Here is a 25,675-nt window from a genome sequence, read left to right as displayed (position 1 = left end):
TATTGTCTTGGGTGATTCTAATGCAGTTGGTACCCTATGGGTGTCTGAGACAGGGCTATTTGGGGTCACTGACACTGTTCCTTCCCACAAATGATGAGAAAATCTAAGGTTTTACTTCAAGAGCAACAACTAAACTACTAGGTATATATAACCTCTATAGTGCTGTAATGCTGTTGATTCCTGTATATTAAATATATTTATGTTTTTCAAGTATATCAAGTCTTCTAAAATATAAAATTTAGATAAACATGGTAACAAAAAGTTAGCGGTACTGATATACTGTTCTTTTAGCTGCTAAATTGTCCATCAAAATTTTAACCATGGTTCTTTTAAGTTTTTGTCATTAGAGTTCTGATCCTTCTGGGGAATTTACAATAAAGTCCATAAAAATGACTCTAATGAGTACTTATGTGTCAGTCAGGTTAGCTTTCTGGGTGTCTGCTTTTGTTGGATTTTATTATGTATTGTCCTTTTCTAGAAGCCCACTGCCTAAGAGCCACTCCTTCTAAGCCTCTTTGTTGATAAATTTGGCCAAAAAGGTCTATTTGGCACTGACTCCCAACTGATCTGCTTGTTATTCCTCCCACCCCCACCCCTGACATGGGGCCAAAACCATAAAAACAACCAAAAATCTAGGAAAAAATAATTCTTCATGATGAGAAAAAAATAATGAATCTAGAAAGATCTTCATACCACCCTGGACACACCCAACCTCATCTGGGTCTCAGAAGCTAAGCAGGGTCAGGCCTGGTTAGTACTTGGATGGGAGACAGATCTTCAGAGGAGACTGCTCAGAGACAAGCAGTTTGGAGACAAGGGGGGAATCCTGTCAAAGTTCAAATGGAGTCACTGGTGCCAGACCTCTCAAAAATAACCAAGGCTGAGAGGATTGAGGAAATGGTTCTTAAGCATGTGTGGCTATCTGGCATTAAAGCCCTTCCAGGCACAAACTCATATTTTTTAGACAGGGTCTTCTACTTAAATAGAGACAAAATGACTATTTTTTTTTTTTGGCTCTAGACAATGTCCTTTGATACTTAAAGAGGGAGTTTTTAACTTTTTTAAGCAATGCATTTTTCTTGGCCATATATACTGATAATATATTGTTGCCACGGTAATTCTACTCAATAAAAAAAAAAATAGGGAATACTGTCTAGGTAAAAGAATAAAATGTCCAATCATTAAAACCCCATTGGAGGAGCCCTTTTGTTATTATTTTGTTTACCCCCACTGTAGTTAAGGTAGTAGAAATTGCTCCTGGGTTCTACCACAGCAGAGTAAAACCAGCCTCTCTTGAGTGGGAGCGCATCCCTGACCCAGCCTCACCATGCAAGATCACCCTCTGGAATGCCTGCACACTGGTCAAGGACTCTGCTTCCTGGGAAACAATAGGGGATCATGAACAATCCAATGACAGTCCTGCTCTAGTCACTCTGGAAGCTGACTAGTCTGTGCACGGCAGAAGCTCAAACATGGGATGCACCCCTGCTCTCCTCTACACACTTGAACTCTTAGCTTTTGGGTTGGTCCTTGCAATGTTCCCCCAATGTACTGAATGTTATAAGAGAGCCTTTGTTGGGACCTCCACACAGCCATACTTTGTATCATACACCCAATAACAGCTCACATGTTACATCAGGACCTAGCTCAGGAATAACTTGTTAGAGAGACAGCACACTGAGTGTACTCTCACCCAGACCAGGGCCAACTGCCAATCAAGGAACTGGGCCACTATATAATAAAATCAAAAGCAAATTAGGCAGAGGATTAGACCTCCCAACAACAGGAAAATATCTTTTTGTAGACCTGGTGGAAAGGATTGCCAAAGAACTGAATGTCTCAAACTGCTGGGAGTGTAGAGGTGCCCTCATGAGTGAGAAATGGACTTGAAAGGGGACCAGTTTAAATCCTTACCAACTTTTATTTTGGAATCAATCTATAACTAGACAAGAGAGCAACCGACCTCATACCTGGGCTCTCACCTCAGGGGTAATTGGGGAAGAATGTATCAAAAGGATCAGGCCAGAATATGAAAAGTGGGTGGGGGGACCCCTTGTAAAAGGGTACTCTCTTGGAATGGGACTAATCTAACCTGGTGGCCCGATGAGCCTAAATGGTATTGGACGTTGCCCCCATCAGAAAACAGTCCCCAATGTCATGATTCTCCACCCAATGACAGCCTCTTAAGCTATTTTACTACTGGCGAGATGAACCCATTCCAAGGTGTCCCTGAGATTGACAAATATTCGAACAACCTCACCAATACTGACCCGGGGTGGTGGAGGGCACCGGATGGGTTATTTTGGATATGTGGGAAGTGAGCTTATACCGAACTCCCTGGGACTTGGAGGGGAAGCTGTACTATAGGAGTTATCCAGATGTAGTTCTTCTTCTTCTTACCCAACCACCAAGGGGAACAGTTGCGTGTTCCCCTTTTGAAACTCTGGGGCCTAGATAAAAAGGGACCTTGATGTGGGGGTCAACAGAGATGAGGAGAAGACTAATGGCCTCCCCAAAGGATTATTGAGACCTATGGACCAGCCACCTGGGCACAGGATGGGAGCTGGGGTTACTGGACTCCTATCTACGTGCTCAACAGAATCATTAGGCTACAGGCAGTCATGAAAATTATTACTAATCAGACTACCTCTGCCCTAGAGCTACTGGCCAAGCAACAGACCCAAATGTGAGCCTCTGTATGTCAAAATTGCCTGGCCTTGGATTATCTTCTAGCTGAGGAGAGGGTAGTATGTGTCAAGTTCAACCGATCAGACTGTCACCTCCACAGAGATGACAATGGTCAAGCAGTTATGGAAATTGCCACTAATATTAGAAAGATGGCACATGTACCCATACAGGTGTGAAAAGGATGGGACCGAGTTTGTTCTGTGGGTGGTCCTTTGGCCTGGGCAGATTCAAAACCCTGATGGGGCAATGGTTCTTGTCTTGGGAGCATGTTTGATGTTACCCTGCCTGGTTCCCTTGGTATTGAGGTCCATCAGGACCATTTTGGAGACCCCTGTAGAGAAAAAAACAGCTGTCCATGTAATAATGCTATGGAAATATAAACCCCTAAATCAAGATGATGCTCTTTGACCCCAGGTGGGTCCAAGCATCGAAGGGAGGATAATGTAGCAGGGAGGAGGGGACAGCATAGCAGGAAACTTAAAGAAGCTGAACATGAAAAAGGTCACATAGCACTGAGGGTAAAGTAGCTAATAAAATTGTATATAACCATATATGGATTAAATTTTTTCTTGCTTCTGTAACCTGCCTAGATGGTATATAAGGCAAGACCCCTTTGTTCTCAGGGCTCAGACTTTGGATGTGAATCTGCTGAGCTGCTGCCAGCACACTAATAAATGTTGCTTCCTGAAAAGCCTTGGTGTCCCCTTTCCCTGCTTGAATATCCCACGACCTTTCCTGCCATCTTAGTGAGGAAACTGAAGGGCAAGAGCGCACATATCTTTTCTAATGTCACATCATTGATAATAATTAGTAAGGGAAAACTGAATATATGGAAATACATGAATAAACACATCTATCATGTGTTTAGTATGTAGCAGGGCCTGGATATAGTGGGGAGAGGAGGAAGATGAAGTTATAGCTGTAGGCAAAGGCAGGTATGGTAAGCATGCTATAAATCTTAGACTTTGCTCTAAAAGTGTTCCAGAGCCAGAGAGAAGCTTCCAACAATGTGAATCAATGGTCAGATTTGAATCTTAGTGTTGATGATGCTAAAGGAAGCAAGATTCTGGCTGCCTGACCATGGCCCTTTCTATGACAAACTGATCTCACCCTCTGAGAAAAGAAAACTACCTTCACTGAATAATTGGGATGTTTCATTATTGTCTTTTCTAAAATATAGTGTGGAAGTTCTCCATGTAAACAGTCAAGATTCATTATGTACAGTGGATCTGTATCCTCGGTTTTCTAGAAAAATTCAGAGGTTAATTATTCCATCAAGGTGACATTAACATTTAAAAATTTCAGGAATGTTAAATCCAAATTACATGATTCAGAATGGACTCAGAAACAGCAATCTTTTGTCAGAATATGAGATCTGACCTTGCTCAACAAAATTTAGTCAATTTAAGAAATTCCTTTAAAAGGAAAGCTGAAGGCCAGTGATGAAAAAATAAAAATATGGATAAACTGGAGCCAAGACTTGTTGTAAATTTATTTTTTTTCTTTAATTTACCAATAACATGTTCTATTCAGTATTTTCAACTAAATGGTCCTATGTTACATTTCATAGTGGCATCTGCATTTACATTGTTCAGCTCAGAACTAAACATACGTAAATTCTCAAAGATCTCGCAGACTAAACAAGGAAATAATAAGAATGGCTCATTAACAAACAGTATATATTAGCCATTTTAAAAAACAAACCATCAGGCAGGGAATAAAGTGATAAAGCTAATGAATAAATTTTAAAGATTACCTAGGTCCCCCAAAGCCTATTTTTTTTTCTGATTACATTTTTTTATTCAGATAGAGAAATTGACTTTTGTGATTTTCAGGCAGTAATCAGCAAACAAATTTCTTACCTCCCAAGCCAGGACTCTCAACTATACCTTTTATACCTTTTGGTACAAAAGGCAATTCACCAATTTTGATACAACTTTTTAGTATCCATAAATGTAACATAGATATCAAGTAGATGTTTGGGACTTAATGTATACTCAGAAAATGTGATTTATTTGAGTTGGTGATGGGGTTCAAGTGATAGAGTGTCTGGCTCAAAAGCACAAGACCCTGAGTTCAAACCTCAATACTATCATATATATATGTATATATATAATTTCTTCTAATCAGAAAGAGAAGGGAACTTTTTCTTCTTTGTGTTAAAATTTGTAAACCAAAATCCCAGCCTATAACCTTCAAATAACCTACAAAAAACACTTTCATGATCAAACACACTTCTAGCAGTGGTATGGAAGAGTCAGTCTATGACCAGCCAGGCAAATATGAGTACTCACAAACACAGCACCCCAGAATGGATAGCCTGTGTAGAAGATGAAGATGAAGAAGTGCCTGAAGAGGTGGGACAGGTTTTGTAAGGAACCCATAAAAACACCCAGAGCCAGTATCATTGCTCCATTCAGGATCTGGATGGCCTGTAAGAAAAAGAAAAGTAAAGGCATAATGCCATTTTAATTTTCCTCAAAAAGGAGATATCATTGCTTTAAATGGTTAAAATGTCAAGCCTACATTAACTGAGCAACAGCTTATCTTCTAGAGGGCTTCACTCTTTTCCCACCAATATCAGAAGCAATCCTTCATCTTCATCTCTCCTCCTACTACTACTAATTAATACAAACTCCTCAAATAAAGCAGCAGAAATATAAAGAAAATGTGTTAGTCAGATAAAGTTCACATATCTTCCCTGCATGCTCTGGGGCCGTAATTAAGGAAGGCAAACAGATGTTCAGCAGTCTACTTAGACGTTTTCTGAAGCCTAAGCTTCAATTTAAAAGACAGGATATGAACTTTATAGAGCTCAGCCTCCTAAAATGGGTGTTCAGAGGCACAAAGAAAGAATGAAGGGCCATATAGTCCACAGTCTAAGGTTTAATAGGGTGTTTTCTGCCATAGAGAATACCTTTCCATTTCTACTCCTCAGATCGATAATATATCCCTGTCTTTTCTTCAGTACATCATAGTCTTAGTGATAAATAACTCAGATATTCCTCCTCTGAGCATACACAAGAGTTCCCATTCAATTTTTTTCCTTCCCTCTTAAACAACTTTGTAAAGGAGACTGACTTACCCCAAGGGCTTGTAATATTCCTTTTTGATAATCTTGTGATACATCATCCATAGGCTGGTAAACAGAACTCTTTCTCCCCTCTGGTTTCACCTGACTGCCCTGGATACCAACTGCTGAGATCCCCAGCCCAGCAGTATCAGCTTCTTGGGAGGCCATTTGGGGTTGTTTATGACTGTCATGGAAAAGAAATCCAAAGGCTTAATGTTTTCCCTTTTATCACTATCTAGTAATCCCTCTAGGAATAATAGAGAGGCTCAATTTTGTCCACACTTCAAAATGACTCTCCACAAATGGGTATAAAGCAGCACGATCGAGTTTGTGCAATGTTCATTCTATTCTGTCCTCAGAACCATTCTCCCTTTCCCCAGAGTTTCACCTAGATAATTTCTGCTCTTCCACAACACTGAATCTTTGTCCTATATCATACTTCCAGGTGCCTTTTTTAGTCTTGGCAAAGTCTGAATGATTAACCCCTTCTGTTTATTCTCAGAATTCCTTCAAACTTCCTTTCTCTTATCTTCAACCAGTCTGAGTTTCAATTTCCAGAGTGTTCACCTGTATCTCACTGTATTCTCAGCGCTGTTACTCCAGTGCTTCACTCAGTGTCTGTCACGTGGTTGGCACTCAGATAATACATATTTCACAAATTAAACAACACTTTAAGCTCAGCCTCAGGTAACCATAACTTATGGATGATCATGGAAAATATGTTCACAAACAGTGGATCCTCTCATATTAAGAAACCACAGAGCAGCTCTGAAGGGAGGAAATCTATTCTAGTCATATCATTAATCTTAAAAAAAAATCAGGATAATTTTCAGCCTTCAGGAAAAAGAAGCTATGTTGTGTAAAATTTGGTCAATTTAGCTTTAAAAAATCAGAAAAATATAGGTTTTCCTAAGATCTTACCAAGTAAGTTCACCTATGTACCTCTGGTATAGCAGAAGATCTTCTGTCTTTACTCATATTGACTAATTTAGTTCTCACAGCATCCATTGGCATGGGAATTGTCATTATCACCTGTTCCATTTTACAGGTGAGGAAGATGAGAAACAGAGATTAAGTAACTTTCCCAACACCACCAGCCTGCAATTTGAGGAGCTAGGGACCAGAACCTAGTAATCTGCCTCTTACCATTATAATATACTCTCCTTCCAAGATTATGCTTAAATTCACCAAATTCCATGCCTATCTCTGGAATATCTAGACCCTCCCTCATTGTCACAGCCGGCAGCCTAACTCAGGTACAGCCATTTGGACTTAATATGTCTAAGGTATGTGTGTGTCTACATGAGCACCCATGTGTCCATGCCTACCTACATTTTTTCAAATAAATAGCTGTATTATTATGTCTAACATTTTATAACAGCACCAGAATAACATTCATATTCTAAAGGGAGCTAGCCTCATACCTAAATCTCTACACAGCAACCAAACAGAAAACTTTGAAACATTCCAAGTGGGCCATTGGAAGGCACTTTTAACAGACCACAAAGAAAGCTAAATTCCCATGGAGAGGGAACCTGTCGGGTTTACCTTGGGGGCTTTAGGCTTTGAAAGACTTCTTTCCTCCAGTGTCCACCTTGTCACAGAGTAGGAAACACTCAGTAATGATCCACCACAGGTCCGTTCAAGAAAACGGCAGCCTCTTCCTCCTTAGGCTTAACAAATCTCTCACTTATGAAATCCTTTATTGGAGCCAGTGGAAATGTTTTGCTGGCTGCCTGGAAGGTGTGCTAATTGCATTTGCACTTGAAGCCTCCGACCATCAGCTTCCCCAAGGCTTCATGATAAGTAGGAAGCTGGTGTCAGGAGTAACTGCCTCCAGCTGAGATGTTGCTTAACACATTGTTGGAACAAAAAATACAAGCAGAAAATATGGGTAGGTTAGTGGGGAGGTGTTGTGGAATGGAGGAAGAACAGGGTTAGCTGTGTAGTAAGAAAAGATGAAGCCAGTCAGGAAGAGTAGGGTTGAGAGGAGGGACTGTGGACACTAAGACATTTACACAATGTGCCAGCAATGGCACCAAGTACCCTGCATGGGTGATCATGTTCAATTCTCAGAGGCTTAAAGAGGTTTGTTCCTTTTTCCAATGTCATAGATTGTAGTTTAAATACACTAAATGATTGCTATGTACAACTCACTGTTCCAAATACTTTACATGTATTAACTCCTTCCATCCTTTTGGTTCAAGCTGGTCCCTTGAGCTTCCACATGGACCCACAGCACCTGGAAACCTGCCACGTTTCTACTGGCTCCTCCACCAGGTAGGATTCAGTGGGGCCATTTGGTTTTAACACATCAACACCTTTAAGACTGCCCTGCAGCTTGATTAGCCAACACTGGTAGTGAGGGACATTCTTCAGACAACAGAGTCCTCACTTATCAGAATCCCAGTTACTGGGGAGTATTGCACTCACTGGCTGTCAGAATTTCCATCAATTGCGATAGAAGGCATTGTGGAGAAAGCTGCTCATTTCATGGTAGCCAGGAAGCAGAGGGGAGGTGCTGGGGCCAAAATATGTCCTTCAAAGTCATACCTCTGGTGATTTACTTCCTCCTACTAGGCCCCACCTCTGAAAATAGCTCATTGAACTATGAATTCAATTAGTTAATCCATAGATGAGGTTACAGCCCTTAAAATTCAATCACCTGTCAATGACCCCACTTATGAACCCTGGTTCCTGGGGACAAAGCCTTCACCACATGAGCCTCTGGGGAAGTTTCCAGCTCCAAACCTCACAATCAATCATTTCCTTTGCCCTTAGCAATCATTCCTCTACTCCATATCTTTCCAAAAACATTGGGATAAAATAATTTACTTCCAGATTCAGGAAGCAGTCTCTATCCATTGCTAAGTTTTAATCAACCTTTCTTAATTACATTGTATCTCAGATATCTAAGTAGAAATTTATACCAACTGTTTTTTTTTTATTAAAACACATAGTTTTCAAAAAAAATTCATGACACTAACACTAAATTTCCATTTCTGTTTTAAGGAAAAGTCAGTTGCACTAGAATTTAACAGTCCTAACTCTTTTGGTTTTGTCTCAAAGCCAGAAATAAAGGACTGGAATCCAAATTTATCATCAGTAGAAACTGATATAAGCCACACTGATTTCCTGAAGAAAAGAAAAACGAAGGCAAATCATTTGGGAAGACTTGGTACCAGGTCTGTCTGAGTCTAGATGTGTGGCCAAGTTATTTTTACCATTCTTTTTTTTCTTTTTTATTCATTTATTCACGTGTGGATACATTGTTTGGGTCATTTTTTCCCCTTCCCCCCGCCCCCATTTATCATTCCTTAATACCATCATTTTCAATATGATGATTTGATACTTCAACATAGCACTTGCATAGCAGTACCTTCTGGTAATGGTGGGTTTTTGGAATAGGATTTGGGCAGATATACTTATAGACAAGCTAATTCATGGCTTCTGGATCAAACACTGAGTAGAAAGATCAATGGTCTTAGATGGTTTGTAATGCTCATGTTTAGAAGACCAGTATCTAGTATTAAAAAAAAAATAGTCAAATGGATCCTATCAACAGACAATAAAAGCCACCAAGAGTTTAACTGACTCAGAGTATGGGTAGCAAAAGTCTAAGTGTGAAAGTAAGTGAATGAGTGTGTGTTTGTGTCCAATCTTAAAATTTATGCACCATAACCTAATCACATATCTTTGTCTTACTAGGCTTCATTTTTTAAATAAGAAACATAAGCTGCAAACAACCTGGTTATTATTGTCAAAATAGGAATGCATATTCATTATGTTAGGGTCCAAGAATCCTATTCCTCCGAGAGACAGAGTCACGCGTGAATGCAATCAACAAAGCAGAGTTTATTGAGCTGGCAAGCCAGGGTCAAGCTCCCACACAGACACACAGGTCCGATTGGGCAGACAAGACCCCGAGCCTCTTTAGGGAAGATCTTATATAGGCCCCTACCGGCCGTTACAGCAAAAGCCCGCACAGTACATAGCCAATGAGTTTGTAACACCACATACATTTCCAGCCTATCCATTTAAGAGTACATTACTTCTTAGCCTATAGATTCAAGGGTCAGTATTCACACACACGGTTACATTTAGCAAGCAGGCAGGGCACATCTTGCACGTACTTCTAGTTGTCTTTCGCAATCTGCTCACATTCCTCACATTCCTCACATTCCACCTGCCCCTGTGCTGGCTTTACTGGTTTCTGCTATGGGGATCTGCTGGGGCAAAGGGCACATCCTTTCATTCCCCCCTTTTCTTTGGGCTATATTGAGGAATCATTCTCAAGGGGATGAAGAGCCTGGTATTGTTGGCGGAGGACCAGAAGTTGAACAGTGTTAATTCGGTTTTTGATGAAAGTCACAAGTTGGTTTAGAATACAAGGTCCTATTGTTAGAGTAGAGACTGGTTGTCGCACACACCACAAGGTAAAAAGGGCTCCTGGATGATTTGTTTTGTAGAGTCTGACTCCCCAGGATTTACCCAATTCCCAATTTGTTGACTTTTTTCCTAAATCAGTGAAATTTATCATAATGGGATTACAATTGGGGGGAGTTGGGCATCCCTTATTTATAGGTCTAGGTTGGTGATATGTAATACCAGATTGAGAGACTCTACTTAACTGAATAAGGTCCCCCTGTTTGGGGGGTGGCCACCATATGTCCCCTGAGCTCTCACAACCCCATGACTTACAATAATAGTCTGCGATTCCTCCACATTTTTTTTTGTGGTTGGGTTGGGGAGCGGGGCAGACATAGAAGTAACTTTGGCGCAAATTCCATTGTCCCCTGCCAGTGAATAAGGCCCTTAAGTCAAAGTATAATTCTGGGAACCAGGTGCTGGGAGGGGTCACCTTGGAGGTCTGGTTAAGAATGTCTCCTGTGGATACATCTACAATCATCCAGGTCAGGTTAAAAGGTTGATGTGGATTTGTATGCCCCAAGCAAGTGGTGGACAGGGTTAGAAAAAGGAATAAGGTTACTGAGGTCCAGTTTGCTGAAGTTTGAGTTTGAAGGAATTGTCCTTGTGGTGGGACACCCTTCTTGTTGGCAGGAAGTCTTCCTTCACAGCTACCGGGTCTGCCAGTCTGATGTGGGTGTAGTGGACCCAGGTGATGATCCCATTCTAGGAGGGCTGCAGAGCATCTGGGGTGTTTTTGTTTTCCGGAGCATCCCATATCAGCCGGAGCTTGAGTGGATTTGTGGGATGCTGTCGTGCAGTCCAATTTTCCTGCTCCTCCTGAGGACGTGCCCATCTCACATGGGAGTGGTGTACCCATGATGCAATTCCATCGACCTTGAGGGTGGTGGGGGTGGTAAGCAGTACAACATAAGGTCCTTTCCATCTAGGCTCTAGGGTTTTGGACTGATGCCTTTTAACCCATACCATGTCACCGGGGACTATGCCATGTTCCGGAGTCGGGACCCTCTCAGTAGTATGGTAGGCTTGAATTAAGGGCCATATTTGTTGTTGCACCTTAGCTAGAGCCTGTAGCATAGTCAGGTAATTTGGGGCCAGATCACCTAGTCCCAGGCTTAAGGTCCTTTGAATGATGGGGGGTGGAGCCCCATACAGGATCTCAAAGGGGGTTAGCCCATGGACATAAGGGGAGTTCCGGACTCGGAAGATGGCCAAGGGAAGGAGTGTTACCCAATCACTGCCAGTCTCCAGGGCCAATTTGGCTAAAGTCTCCTTTAGTGTCCTATTCATCCTTTCTACTTGCCCTGAGCTCTGGGGGTTATATTCACAATGTAGTTTCCAATTGGCCCCCATAGCCTGGGCTAGTCCCTGCAGGACTTTACTAAGGAAAGCCAGACCGTTATCTGACCCAATTGCCTCAGGCACCCCGTACCTGGGTATGATTTCCTCTAGTAAGGCTTTTGCCACTACCTGACTCGTCTCCCTCTTTGTAGGAAATACCTCCACCCAGCCTGAAAAGGTATCTATGAACACTAGCAAATATTTGTACCCAAACTTCCCTGGTTTTACTTTGGTAAAATCCACTTTCCAGCTTCTTCCTGGGGCCCTCCCCCATTCCCGAATACCTGTGTGGTGCCCCTCCCTTCGTCCTGGTTTCATAGCTGTACAGCTAGCACAATCCTCCACAATTTGACTGACGGCCGTGGTCTGGTTTGGAAATCGGAGTTGTGCAGATATCAGCAAGTCTAGCAACTTTCTCCGCCCCAAGTGGATGGACTTATGTAAGTTAGCTAACAGGAATCGGCCGAGTTTCTTGGGCAGGATTAGCTTGCCCTTCAAGTCGCTTCTCCGTTCATCCTCCCTTTTTCTAGTGAGGGAGTGGGCTCTCATCCAAGTGAAATCCTCCGAGGAGTACTCTGGTCGGGGAGGTAGTGAAGGGAGCTCGGGGACAAGCACATCTATAGCCGCGACCATGGAGGGACTCACCATTGCTGCTCTCCTAGCTTCTTGATCCGCCCTGTTGTTACCGACAGCTTCCGGAGTCTTGGCAGACTGATGGCCTGGGACATATATCACTGCCACTGCCTTCGGTTTTTCCACTGCTATTAATAGACGCTGGACTTCAGCCAGGTTTTTTAAGCCTTTCCCTTCTGCTGTGCAAAATCCCCTTTCGCGATAGATGGCTCCGTGGACGTGGATGGTACCGAAAGCATAGCGGCTATCTGTGTAGATATTGACTCGTTTTCCTTTTGCCCTTTCCAGGGCCTTGGCCAAGGCAATTAATTCTGCCTTTTGGGCTGAGGTTCCGGGTGGGAGGGCGCTGCTCCATACCGTGTTTCCTTCTTGGTCGACCACTGCTGCCCCTGCCCTTTGGACTCCATTTTGGACAAAACTGCTTCCATCAGTGTACCAGTTTAATTTACAGCCGGACAGTGGGGTGTCCTTTAGGTCAACCCGTACCTGGGTAACTTCGGAGAGGAACTCCTTGCAGTCATGGACAGGTGTCTGTAGTTCCAGGTTGGGCAATAGGGTGGCAGGGTTCAGAGTTATGGGATCTGTGAAGGTGATCTGAAGGGAATCCAGCAAGAGCCCCTGGTAGTGGGTGAGCCTGGCATTCATCATCCATTTCCCAGGGGGTTGTTTAAGGACTCCCTCCACCGGGTGAGGGGCCATGACCCGGAGGGCCTGTCCAAAGGTTAATTTGTCTGCTTCTCTCACTAACATGGCAACGGCCGCTATGATGCGGAGGCAGGGGGGCCATCCTGATGCTACTGCGTCTAATTTCTTGGAAAGATATGCCACAGGTCTCTTCCAGGGACCTAACTGTTGGGCCAGGACTCCTTTGGCTACCCCCTTTTTTCATCCACAAACAGAGTGAACGATTTTGTGGGGTCTGGTAGGGTCAAGGCAGGGGCCTGGAGAAGGGCGGCCTTTAGCTGGTCAAAGGCCCGCTGTTGTTCCTCTCCCCACCTCCAATCCGGAGCCTCTTTGGTGGCCTCATATAGGGGTCTGGCTATCTCCGCAAATCCTGGAATCCAGAGTCTACAGAACCCTGTGGAGCCCAGGAACTCTCTCACTCCCCTAGTGGATGTGGGGGGTGGAATAGTCAAAATAGTCTGTTTCATGGCATCAGTCAGCCATCTTGCCCCATCTGCAATCCAATAATCCAGATATGTCACTGACCTTTCACAGATGTGGGTCTTCTTGGCACTCGCCCGATATCCCAGCTCACCTAACTCCGTTAGCAGGTGTTCATTAGCCTCACTGCACTCCTCTCGGGTTTCTGCCGCTAACAGTAAGTCATCAACGTACTGTAGTAGAGTGACTCGTGGGTGACTCCGGCGATAGGGCTCCAGGTCCTGACTCAGGGCCTCGTTAAACAGGGTGGGAGAATTTTTAAATCCTTGTGGCAGTCTGGTCCAAGTGAGCTGTCCGGTCCGGCCCCCATCCTCTTGCCATTTGAATGCAAATAGCGGCTGGCTGATTTCTGACAATGGAATGCTGAAGAAAGCATCTTTCAAATCAAGGGTTGTATACCATACTTGTGAGGGCGGTAGGTGACTGAGCAAGGTATAGGGATTCGGTACAGTGGGATGAATGTCCTCCGCCCGCTCATTTACCTTTCGCAGGTCTTGCACAGGCCTATAGTCCCTGCTTCCTGGCTTTTGGATGGGGAGCAGAGGAGTATTCCAGGCGGACCAACAAGGCCACAGTACTCCTTCCTTTATTAGCCTGTGGATATGAGGGGCTATGCCTCTTCAAGCCTCTTTGGGCATAGGATACTGTTTACCCGAATGGGAAGAGCAGAAGCCTTCAATTGTATAACTACGGGAGGGAGGTGTTTGGCGAGGCCAATTCCCGCAGTCTCTGCCCAGGCTGTGGGAAACCTTTTTAGCCATTGGGCTATGTCCCCTCCTGGCTCCTGTTGGCTCTCAAACAGTCGATATTCGTCAGCCAATGATAGGGACAGGACGTGTATCGGGCTCCCCTCCCAATCCTCCTTTCTCAATTTCTCCTGGGCCTCCCTGTCTTCCTTTCTCCGCCTTTCCTCCCTTTCTTCTGGAGTTTCCCTTGCGGTAAAGACCTTCTCTGCTATCTGTAACATTTCCCTAATGGTTATCTCCCCTAAGTTTTCCTGTTTATTGAGTTTTCTCCTAATGTCTGGAGCTGCCTGATTAATGAATGAGAATACCACAGCAGACCGGTGGATCTCTGCCTCAGGGTCAATAGGGGTGTACTGACAGTATGCCTCACAGAGGCACTCTAAGAAACCGGCCGGGCTTTCATTTTACCCTTGGACAACTGCCTTTACCTTTGCAAAGTTGGTGGGCCTCCTAGCGGCCGCTCGGAGACCTGCCATAAGAGTCTGGCGGTAGATTCGGAGACGCTCCCTACCTTCTGCGGTCCCGAAATCCCAATCAGGGCGGCGTAGGGGGAAGGCCTCGTCTATGGCCGGTTGGAGGGTTGTGGGTCTCTCGTTGTTCCCCAAGACGTTCTTTCTAGCCCATGGAGGATGCGCTCCCGCTCCTCCATCGTAAAAAGAGTATTGAGCAGCTGGTGACAGTCATCCCATGTGGGGCGGTGTGTATGCATGATGGACTCCAGGAGATCTATGAGACACTTAGGGTCTTCTGAAAAGGGTGGGTTCTGCATCCTCCAGTTATATAGATCACTGGAGGAGAAGGGCCAGTACTGAAACTGTTGCCCCCCTCCCGGTCCTCCTTGGCCTACCGTCCGGACTGGAAATGTGGGGACAGTTTCCTCCCCATGTGTTGATGAGGAGGGCCCATCTTCTCCCTCCCTTTCCCGTACCCCTCGGGGGCGGAGTCTTCAACCCATTCCTCCTCCGGCGTTCAGTCCTGTTGAGGAGGATGAGGAAATTTCCTCCTCCGGAGCACTGGCCTGACCAGGGGGAGTCACGTATGGGGGCAGCCGATCTTCCTCTACCCCCGCGAGGGATGGGTAAAGGGGGGAACTCTCCGGTAAGACCGGAGGTGGTAAAGAGGGTGTCCTATTTTGAGGACTGGTCAGGGAGGGAAGGGAAGGTTTCTCTTCCTCTTTTATGACCCAGGCAGGCATGACTGGGGTTTTAGCCCCGGGAGCCGAACTGGAGGGGTGAGTCAGAAAAGCTGTTAACCAAAGCGGGGGGGGGGGGGGTTTCCCCACTAAATCTTCCCAAACCAAAATGTAGGGGGCCTGATCTGGGTGGCCTTGATTGCCTGGTCGGAAAACGACAGCCTTGACTTTAGTGATCAGGTCTAGGGAGAGGGAACCTTGAATGGGCCATCCGACTCCGAAAGTGGGCCATTCTGCAGAACAAAGGGTGTCGAACTTACCTTTCTTAATGACCAGACCCGCATTTAATGCCCTTTTTTTTGACTTCTGGAAAGTGAGAGAGAATCAAAGACTTTGGGGTTGCTTGTCCCTGTCCCATTGTGGGATGAGAAGCAACCACCAGGAGAGATAGAACAAAAAGGGTGAAAGCAACAATAACTCCACACACACACAACACTCTCCACCACTCGCTTGGACCGGTCCTTCTCTCACGCTGGTGAGCACCCCATTCAATCTCCTCACCGTCCAATTTGGATATCAGGCGGAAAGGCGTCCACTTGACGGGTGGTCGGTCGACTAGTTCAATTAGTTCTTCACCTGGCACCAGGATTCGTGAAATGCTCGAGCCCAAATGAGAGGAAAGCCTCTCCCAGCAGGACCTTGTGGTCCCCTTAACGAGATTCCCAGAATGATTCTCCCCGGGGATTGGCCAAATCCCCACCACGGCCCAAACGGGAACAATCATCTACCAATTAGTTCCCTCCAAATGAGAATCTCAGACTCTCCCAATGCCTAGGACTTGGAATCTCCTCTGCTTTCTCGTGGACGGTCTGCCTTCTCGAAAAAGGGTATCTCGGTGGGACCTCCAAATGTTAGGGTCCGAGAATCCTATTCCTCCGAGAGACAGAGAGTCACGCGTGAATGCAATCAACAAAGCAGAGTTTATTGAGCTGGCAAGCCAGGGTCAAGCTCCCACACAGACACACAGGTCCGATTGGGCAGACAAGACCCCGAGCCTCTTTAGGGAAGATCTTACATGGGCCCCTACCGGCCGTTACAGCAAAAGCCCGCACAGTACATAGCCAATGAGTTTGTAACACCACATACATTTCCAGCCTATCCATTTAAGAGTACATTACTTCTTAGCCTATAGATTGAAGGGTCAGTATTCACGCACACGGTTACATTTAGCAAGCAGGCAGGGCACATCTTGCACGTACTTCTAGTCGTCTTTCGCAATCTGCTCACATTCCTCACATTCCACCTGCCCCCATCCTGTTTATCTTATCCTGCACAGGGCATCCTGTGCTGGCTTTACTGGTTTCTGCTATGGGGATCTGCTGGGGCAAAGGGCACATCCTTTCAATTACTATTAACTTGATGGCCTAAGAAGAGGCAATTGCTCTGGAACAATAGGTTAAAAGTCAACATTAGTATAAGCAAGCAGTGATATGTCAGAATGAAAATTTACGTGTTTATGTATATATATATATATATATATATATATATATATATACACGTGCGTGTGTGTATACACACAGACACACCCATACACACAAAATCAAGGTTTGATTTCTATTTGGGCTTGATATTTCCCAAAATATCACTAAATCTCTTTGCAGGGTTTTGCCTTATGAAAAGAAAGAGAAGACCAAGAGTATTAACACTGCAAATATATTTAATGTCCTAGAACTGTACACTTAGAATGGTTACCATGGTAAATTTTATCTTGAATATTTTACCACAATGAAAAAAACATAATTGTCCCCCAAAAGTATGCTGGTCATGTTAAAAGATAGAACACATTTTCTCTGAGCTCTAAGTTCTTTTTTTGGTGTCAACATTTCCATATATTGAACAAGGCTAAAATTTTTCCTGTGGTTTCAGTTGGGTTCTAAGATTTGCACTCAGATATATAACATTCAATGTAAATATTTCAGTGACATATTAAAAAGTATATCAGGACACCATTTCACTTAGCCTCAGAGTTCATGTGGCATGTTTTGGGGATTCAATATCTCAATTCCACTACCTTGCAAGCAACGTGTGTTTAGTGATTAGGCTGCCAGGTCTTTCCTTTCATGCATATTAAAATAAAGCATTGGTTTTCTATGAACTTCTAATTGAACAATAAAGTGTAAAAAGTAAAGAGTATTATAAAGGAAGAAACATCAATATTGTATTGATGCCTGTTCTTCCATACTAAAGATAACTGAGTGTTTGAGAACTCTGCTTTGAATACTGAGTACACATGTATGTAAATGGAAAAATGAGACCTGTTGCAACTATTCCAGGAGTGGAGGGAGGGGGGATAAAGGAGAGTGATGGAGGGAATAAATTCAACTATGATACATTTGATATATTTTGAGAACTTTTGTAAATGTCACAATGTATACCCAGTACAACAATAAAACAAAATTAAAAGCAGATTAATGTAGATGTGGAAAGAAGAGAATGACAAGCTGTCTTTTTCCATAAGGCTGATCAGTTTTCTCTTTTGAATATTATTAGTTAGACTTGCATTTCCATAAGCTGAGGGTGAAACAATTCAATTGTCTAAAGTAAGAATAAAAAAATTACTGCTCTATTTAATAGGATTTATAAAGGATACTAAAACTCTTTATTTTCATTCTTTCTTTTTTAAAAAGCTTAGCTATTTTGTTTTATTATTCTGGAAAAAAGTGTTTGAAATATGGAAACACTATTATATCTATTTCTATAAACACATAAAACAGCAAAACTACAAAAGTTATTGAATTTTCTGAAAGAAAAAAGAACTCTGCTTTGCAGCTGAGTCACTTTTAAATTACACTAGATAGCCTGTCAGCACCTTTTCAATTCCCTATGTTGTGATTCTAAATGAAATATTACACTTATAATTTTTAAATAAAGATAATCTAATGGGAAAGTCATGTTTTAGTCACTAAAATCCATGCTTTGGCAGAAGCTTCTGATAAGTAAACGTGACATGAACGCAGGACTCACCGAGAAGCAGAGCAGCCAAAAGGATCTTCTGAGGGTATAAAGCACATCTCAGTTTGCAAGAGGAGAGTATCCTCTCAGACAACCCAGGAGAGCACACTGTTGAAGTAGAAGGTATTTCTAGAAACAGAGGAGGCATGCACACATGTGAACACAAAGCAGAAAACATTCAAGACTTCAAAAGTGGCAACTGTCACGCTCAGGTGCACCAGGAGGTCTGACTGCTCAGTGGAACAGAAGAGGAGCACTTTCTATGGCAATGGATTAAAGTGCCTCAGGGAAGGAGATCTTAGTAACGCACGTGGACAAACTTGAACTGCCACTTAGAGCCAACCTCAGGATTCACTAATAAAAAGGTCTACAACAGCTCTTTTGAGAAGATGATACAGAGATCAAACAACAGAGTGGTGTAAAGCATAGGTTTTGGAGGGTAAGCATTCTGGTTTGGCGTCTTAACCTTCACCATTCAGCTAAGCATCCCTGGGCAAATTGTTAAAGAACATTCCAAAACTCCAGTTCCCTAATTTTTAGAATATATTGCTTACTCATATGTGACTTATATTTTTGTTATTGGCCTAAAATACTATTGTAGTATGAATATAAAGTATTGAAATTCAGGAATCTGCAAGAAGATAACATGATTTAACATCTATATCTTGCTCAACAGAGATTTTATTCTAAAGAAAATCAACACACAGTCTCATGGCACATGGGCAGATGTCAAATGATCTAACACCAAATATGATGTGCCTTACCAGGACTGATGACCTTGTTCATTACGAGCACTGAATGAAATTTAAAAGTGATATGCTTTAGTGAACAGTAGCTTAAAAATGGCTTAAAAATCAATGCCCCTAGCCAGTCTGAAAATCCATGCTACAGGAGTCTGTGCATGCAAAACAGTCCACTAATCAGTGAGAAATAGGTGAGGTACTCTTTTTGTTCTCTACCCATTAATTAATGTAACTGGAAACAAAGATAAGTCTTTTTAAAAAGACAATAATTTTAATAATAGGCATAAAGGTGAGACAAATATTTTAGTACTTTAATAAACAATAACTACTTTTACCTTTGTCCTGATGCCACAATCATGAACAGGATATATAAAATCATAAATATATGTTTGTATCTGAATCACAGGGCAGCCCAGTCCCAGAAATAATTCATCAGCAGACATATACATACTGCTGCAGTTCTGTACATATGGGCTAACTGAGATGATCACCCAGTCCACAGAACAACCTATTTTTACTTTGGAAAAAAACAATATGAGAAAGTGTCAGATGTATATTTACTTTAAGAAGGAGCTCAAAGAACATTTATCTTTGCCTTTTGAGATAATTTAGGAATGTCTTTTTCTGTAAAGGATAACCATGGCATAAAGAATAGCCTGCAAAGGATTTTATTACTATCATTTCTCAAAATGTCTGCTTTATTATGGCCCCAAATAACTAGACCTCTGTTATTTTACAGGGGGAAAAACAACATGCAAGGATAAGAAAAAACATAATCATACAGCCCCTCGGTTTATTCTAAAGAAATTAGATTCCACAAAGTGTACTGTGTCTATGACTACACATAAAGGACAGAAGTAAATTGCAATTCATTAGGAGTGATATATTCCCATATACTTTTTTAGCAGGGGGAGAATGGGTGATACAGGTGCAGTAGAATCCACATATAGAGTAGCCAGAACTTGAAAACAACAAGATCAGCCATAAAATAGAATCTGAAGAGACAAAATTCACTTCTTAGGATGACAATGCTCTGAAAGCTTTGTTGTAAAATCCATTTCCATCCTCTACATTGAAATCTTCAGGAAGCCAATAATTATCATTATTTTAATGGATGCATTTAGAGGAAGTGAGTCTTCCCAGCATGAAAAATATATGATTAATGAGCAAGTGGTCACAGAGACCCTCAAAACCATTGGATCCAGGGCATCCTTTACAGATTAACCTATCATCAAGAAGATTTTTGAAAGGTAAGTTAGGGGGAAAGCAAACTTGGACAAATCAGGTATTCTACATTGCTGATGGTAACCTTCGTGTATTTAAAGTATTATTCTAACACTACCTAAATAAAAGGATTAGGAACATCTTTCCCAAACTAAAAAAAAAATGGTTTTAACAGCTGTAATTAAAGATGGATTCAAAAGAGCAAGTAGACCTAGACACACAGGAGGCCCATGGTGCTGACCTTATGACTACTGTCCGTACTCAAATTAGAACCAAGCTTGAATTTGACTGTCTGTGGCAGTATCTCCAATAGCTGAGAAATTAACTGAAATAAAGCCAAGGGACCACACATAGCTACTGGATATATTAACTGAGGCAGAATATCTCTTATACTGAAGCATCATGAATTAGAGCCAGGACCTGAACACCCTCTCATCCCATCCCAGATAGCCAGAATTCACCAATAACTGCCCTTTCTCTGCATGTGTTGTTCATTTCAATAATTAACTGCTATATAGTGAGCATAATCTAAGCATTCTGGAGAACTCATCTTAAAAATCAGATGCTATAGATGATCCTTGTTCGAAAGGGTTCCCAGATCAAATGGATAAGGAAGAAATTCATATATCAGTTCCAAAACAGAGCCTACTTCAAACACAAGGAAATAAACATGTCAACTTTGTAAAAAAATGAAAAATTAATCTTGAAATACTGCCTCAGTATAGACGACATTTATTCAGGTCTTAAAGCTGGGAAGAACTTAGATTCTAGATAAAATAGAAAACATAAGAAGATACATTAGAATTAACTTGTACACAGCACAGATTTGACTTAGCTTTATCCTATTGACTTTCTCCTAGAACCACTTAAGAATTTGACACGAGTGAATGGCAGAGCAAAATTTTTAACAGAACAGAGACCAATGTCATCGTCAAGTGGAAATACAAAGAGGTGGGAAACAGGAAGGTCAGTTAAGATACAACCAAGTATCTTATAATACAATGCAGTCAAGTACAGGCACTTGGTAGTGGATGTGAAAAGGCAGATTAAAAAACACAGAGCCAATGACTATTTCTGCAGATGAGGATCAAGTCGGAAAAGAGGAAGAGGCAGGGAAAGCCTGGGAACTCAGACATTTAAGCAGAAAGATAAAACATTTCCTCAGTTCTACTTTTCCTGAAAGTATTTCTCTTCCAGCAAAATATAGTAAGATCAGATTGCTGCAGGGAGAACAGTGCCTCATGGAAAGGGTCATTATAAAAACCCCTTCAAGGAAGCATTTACCAAATTGTCATTTACTACTGATGTTCGCAAAGCGAGACCTCTAAAGCCATTGAGACCTTTATCCGGGGGACCTCTGGCTCAGGACTACTCAGGAAACAGGAAGTAGTGGCTGCTTTAAGTGGTTTTTTATGACACTCCGTGCTCAGCTGCCTTCATTTTCCTACTTACTAGGGTAAGCTATGGGATACCCTTATCACAATGCTAACTACCTAAAGTCAGGATCTCCTGATTACCTAAATACCAAGGTACAATGAGGCAGATCAAAAAATGTGTCATTTGATAACTGTTTGCAGAGAGACTGTTAAAATCATCTGGAAGGCTCACGTGATCCATAATACTTACAGTAAGTACTAAATTGTCAGAAACAGTTTTTAGTAACATTCAGGTGACATAAGCCTCCATCTAATAGGTGAATAGTCTAAATCATACACATTTGAAATCAAAAGGTGATGGCTGGAAGAATCACAGATGAAATGATATTAAGTGACTTAGTCAGAAATACAGATTCCCTTTGAGATGGGGCCCAAAGAAAAACCAATTTTCTTGATATCACAAAACCTCACAGACCCAACTCTACTGATGCTTCCTAAATTAATGTTTTAGTTACTCCAGTTATTTCAAGCCTAATAATTATTTTTGTCACAAGATGTTTTATATACATACATATACTCATATATAACTTTATATGCATAGTGAACACATTTATTCAAATACTATGGAATATAAGTTCCAGCTAAATATGTTTTATTTTATATTCTAAAAATGTCTGTCATGATATGAATGTGACTGTGTAGTTTTAAAAGAAATTTGGAAATCAAAGGCTAATAGTAAACAAAATTTGGAATCTGAACTGAATGCCTATTATTGCTTTTAGACATAGCTGAATTATATTTTCAATGTTACAATCTGCCCCCTATATCTGGGAGTTCTGTGTCTTCAGATTAAGCCAACTGTGGATCCAAAGTGTTAGAAAAAATAATTGTATCTGTACCAAACATGCACAGATTTTTTCTTGTCTTTATGTCTCAACAAATGTCTTCCATTTCTAGTATTACATTCTCTAATGAACAATGAGATCCCCAAGTTGCCATGCACACCGTGCTCCTCATCAAGAAAGCCTGAAAAACTCAGTTACCAATTACAAAGAGGGAAGGAGAAATAGAGAAAGACAAGGTAAGTTGACATGTTATTCTTTTGTCTTTCATTTTCTTTTTGGAACTTTTTCATGATGTTAACATCTCTATTATCCAATCTTCATTTGCTTTACATTTACCTTTTAAATCATGTCAGGATAAACATCTAAGATCACCCCAAAATGCACCAGGTTCTACTGGTTAAGAAGCTAAACTTTGGAACCATTGGCCATCTTTCCGCTATATTTACTTGTTTTGGAAAGCTAGTTGAACAAGCTAAGGCTTGTGATCATACTCTGCAAAACTGAAGGCAGCAATGCTACTTAAATTAGTTTTCCTGTGAATATTAAAATATATTACAGACATAAACATCTGGCCAAAGTTTCTCATACACAAGAGACACATAACATAGGACTATTTTTCTCAAACTTAAGCTTGATTGGTTTCAGAGGTCAGTGCAACAGTCCCAGGATTACTCAATGGTATAGAATGAACAATATCCATTTTCCTGACATTTCTGTTTTAGTAGAGAATTTTTCTGTGAAAGAATAATGTACTTTAAATATAATTTTAATGTAAAGTGGATAAAGCAGAGATAAAAATCTTATTTACTTAAGCAACTTCTAACAGAGAAGTGTTGCAAGTATAATGCAAAGGAATTTATTTTTCCTGAACTTTTCAAGAGTAAGTTGTAAACATAGAGCCCCCTTGCCCTTAAATATTTTAGAGTGTATATCCCACAAATAAAGTCATATACTGCCATGGGTCTTAATATGGGGTCCTTGGATATCTGAGGATCCACAGAATCAAAATGGTTCTTATAATAGTAAGACATTTATCTTTCTCACTGTATTGACAGTTGCACACATGCAACAATGTGGATTGACATTGCTGCCTCCAGAGCACCAATCAAAAACAGTGTACCCAACTACGTTAGTTTTCATTATATTCTTACTCATGTATACTCATGGTAAAAGGGGAAAAGCCAGTTTTACTTCAGATTTGAAGCAGTGAAAAGTATTCTTGCATTAAATATAGCCCTGGAGTAGACAGCAGTATTCTGAGTGATGAAATGGTAAGGATGCAGAAAACACTTCTGCATACAAAAGTATAAGATGGTCTCAAGAACAAGCTCTGTGCACTTAAGTGGTAAGCTAAGCCAGGCACATTTTACAGAGACCACATCTTTACTTGAGAGAATCACTACCAGGCAAACAATGATTACTCAGCCATGGGGATTTACAGACATACATCAAAACTGAATGAAATGAGCCTGTCGCTTCACAGAAAACATCTGACAATATTTATATCCAATAATAAAAGTCAAACTCACAAGAAAAAATTAGCATTTTGGAAACTTCTACTTCCAGCCATGAGCTTCACAGCTCAGTGATTATAGGACCATGATTTTTTATATCATAATCAAATAGTGACTATTTAGAAGATCCACATAACTCAGTGAACCAATATTGTCCAAATGGTCAGTGCGTGATGGTTCAGAAGCATGCATTGGTAAAGTGTAAAGGGACATGTGGATTTTCATGTAAATGAGTATGAAAAACTCACTGATGTGTTTTCAGATTCCACATTGCAACTAACCTTCAGAAAACTATCCTTTGCAGAGTTTTGGTGAGACATAAATAATAGCCACAATTATCTAAAAAGGCTACTAAAATACTCTTCCCTTTTCCAACTACATACCTGTGTGAGGCCAAGTTTTCTTTATACACTTTAATCAAAGTAACACACAGCAAACACTGAATGCAAAAGCAGATACCACTGGATTTTCAAAAATTACTTTTTGAAAAGTAATTTTCATTAAAATTTGTTTATTGCTTCAAATTAGTTAATATTTTCAAATACAGCTGAATTTCTAATGTGGTAATTTAGATAGGTTAAAGCCATATAATAAAAGCTCTTTCAATATTTTTAATAGTGTAGGATCCTGACATCAAAAGACCTAGAAGTATTAATTATTGCACAGTGGCTGTGAAGTCTTATTTAGTGGGTAGAGTTTCAGTTCTACAAGATGAAAACAGTTCTTGAAATACACTGTGCAGCAATGTGAATGTATTTAACATGACTGGCCTGTACATTTAAAATGATTAAGAGGGTTATGTTTTATGTTATGTAAATTTCATAATTTAAAATAAAATTAACACTATAATACATATCTAAATTCAAAAGGCAAAATGAAATTAAAAGAAACACAAAATGAAATTAAGAGAACATCTTTGTGACCTTGGGATAGGAAAGATTAAAGGGCTATAGGAATATGGTCCATGTTGTACATATTATGATTAAGTTTTCCAGTACACAGCCAAGTTATATTCTACAGAAAAATGGACAGAGTCTACATTTCAGGGGGCGATGCCTAAACTGGAATTATAACCTGGTACACCTGCATACAGATGCCAACTGAAGCAATAGACTTTTTCTTTATTGTTGTGTCAGGTGAGGGTACATTGTGGCATTTACATTTACAAAGGTTCTTACAATGTATCAAATATACCATATTTGAATTTACCCCCTCTACCACTCTCCCCCTGAAGCAACAAACTTGAATGAACTTTCCAAGGAAGTGACTAGGAATAGACCAGTAAGCTACTTAATGAGTAAGTCCTAAAAAACTCCTAAATAGGGAAAGAGGGTCCAACCAGAGAGGAACTCCTAGGTCATACAGTGATCACTGAGGAAGTTAGAATTTTTTCGCTGTTTTCCTAGAAGAAAACAATCACATCTGATACTGCTCATATAATTGATCTTGAATAAAGCTTGATTAGAGTTTAATAGTTCAGAGAAAAAAATCATAAAATTATTTCACTTCAACACAAATAAATACCTATAGGCCTTTATTTTTAAAAAGCAATCTATTGCTTAATCAGGGAAAAAGAAAGATCCCAGTAATATACCCAGAGACACATCATACAACACGGGAATTATTTCCACTAAAACTGAGCCCAAAGCATATATGTTTGAAATGTTTGCCTACATGTTTGAAATGGAAGCAGTATTGATATTAGTTCAGGTGACAAATTTAATTTATAAAAAAAATCTGACAAGTCCTTAAGCTG

The 25,675-nt window shown here is 41.1% G+C and overlaps 1 protein-coding gene across 3 annotated transcripts in view; it reads right to left on the bottom strand.

The window, feature by feature from the left end:
• Positions 1–18,478, bottom strand: part of Ms4a3 (membrane spanning 4-domains A3) — a 30,804-nt gene extending 12,326 nt beyond the window's left edge. For 2 of the 3 annotated variants that reach the window (XM_074069550.1, XM_074069554.1), the window contains exons 1-3: positions 18,230–18,478; positions 5,774–5,945; positions 4,983–5,120 (exon numbers count right to left, since the gene is read on the bottom strand). In XM_074069550.1, the coding sequence (XP_073925651.1) occupies positions 4,983–5,120; positions 5,774–5,945; positions 18,230–18,276 (357 nt within the window). In that variant the 5' untranslated portion in view covers positions 18,277–18,478. Of the gene's footprint in view, positions 1–4,982; positions 5,121–5,773; positions 5,946–7,309; positions 7,491–18,229 lie in introns of those variants that run through there. The other variant, XM_020183757.2, reaches the window with a different exon arrangement.
• Positions 18,479–25,675: the final 7,197 nt, after the last annotated feature.

This window comes from Castor canadensis, chromosome 1 (assembly GCF_047511655.1).
Source record: "Castor canadensis chromosome 1, mCasCan1.hap1v2, whole genome shotgun sequence".
Taxonomy (NCBI): Eukaryota; Metazoa; Chordata; class Mammalia; order Rodentia; family Castoridae; genus Castor; species Castor canadensis.
The sequence above is the reverse complement of the archived record's forward strand: the minus strand, read 5'-3'. Positions and strand labels throughout refer to the sequence as shown.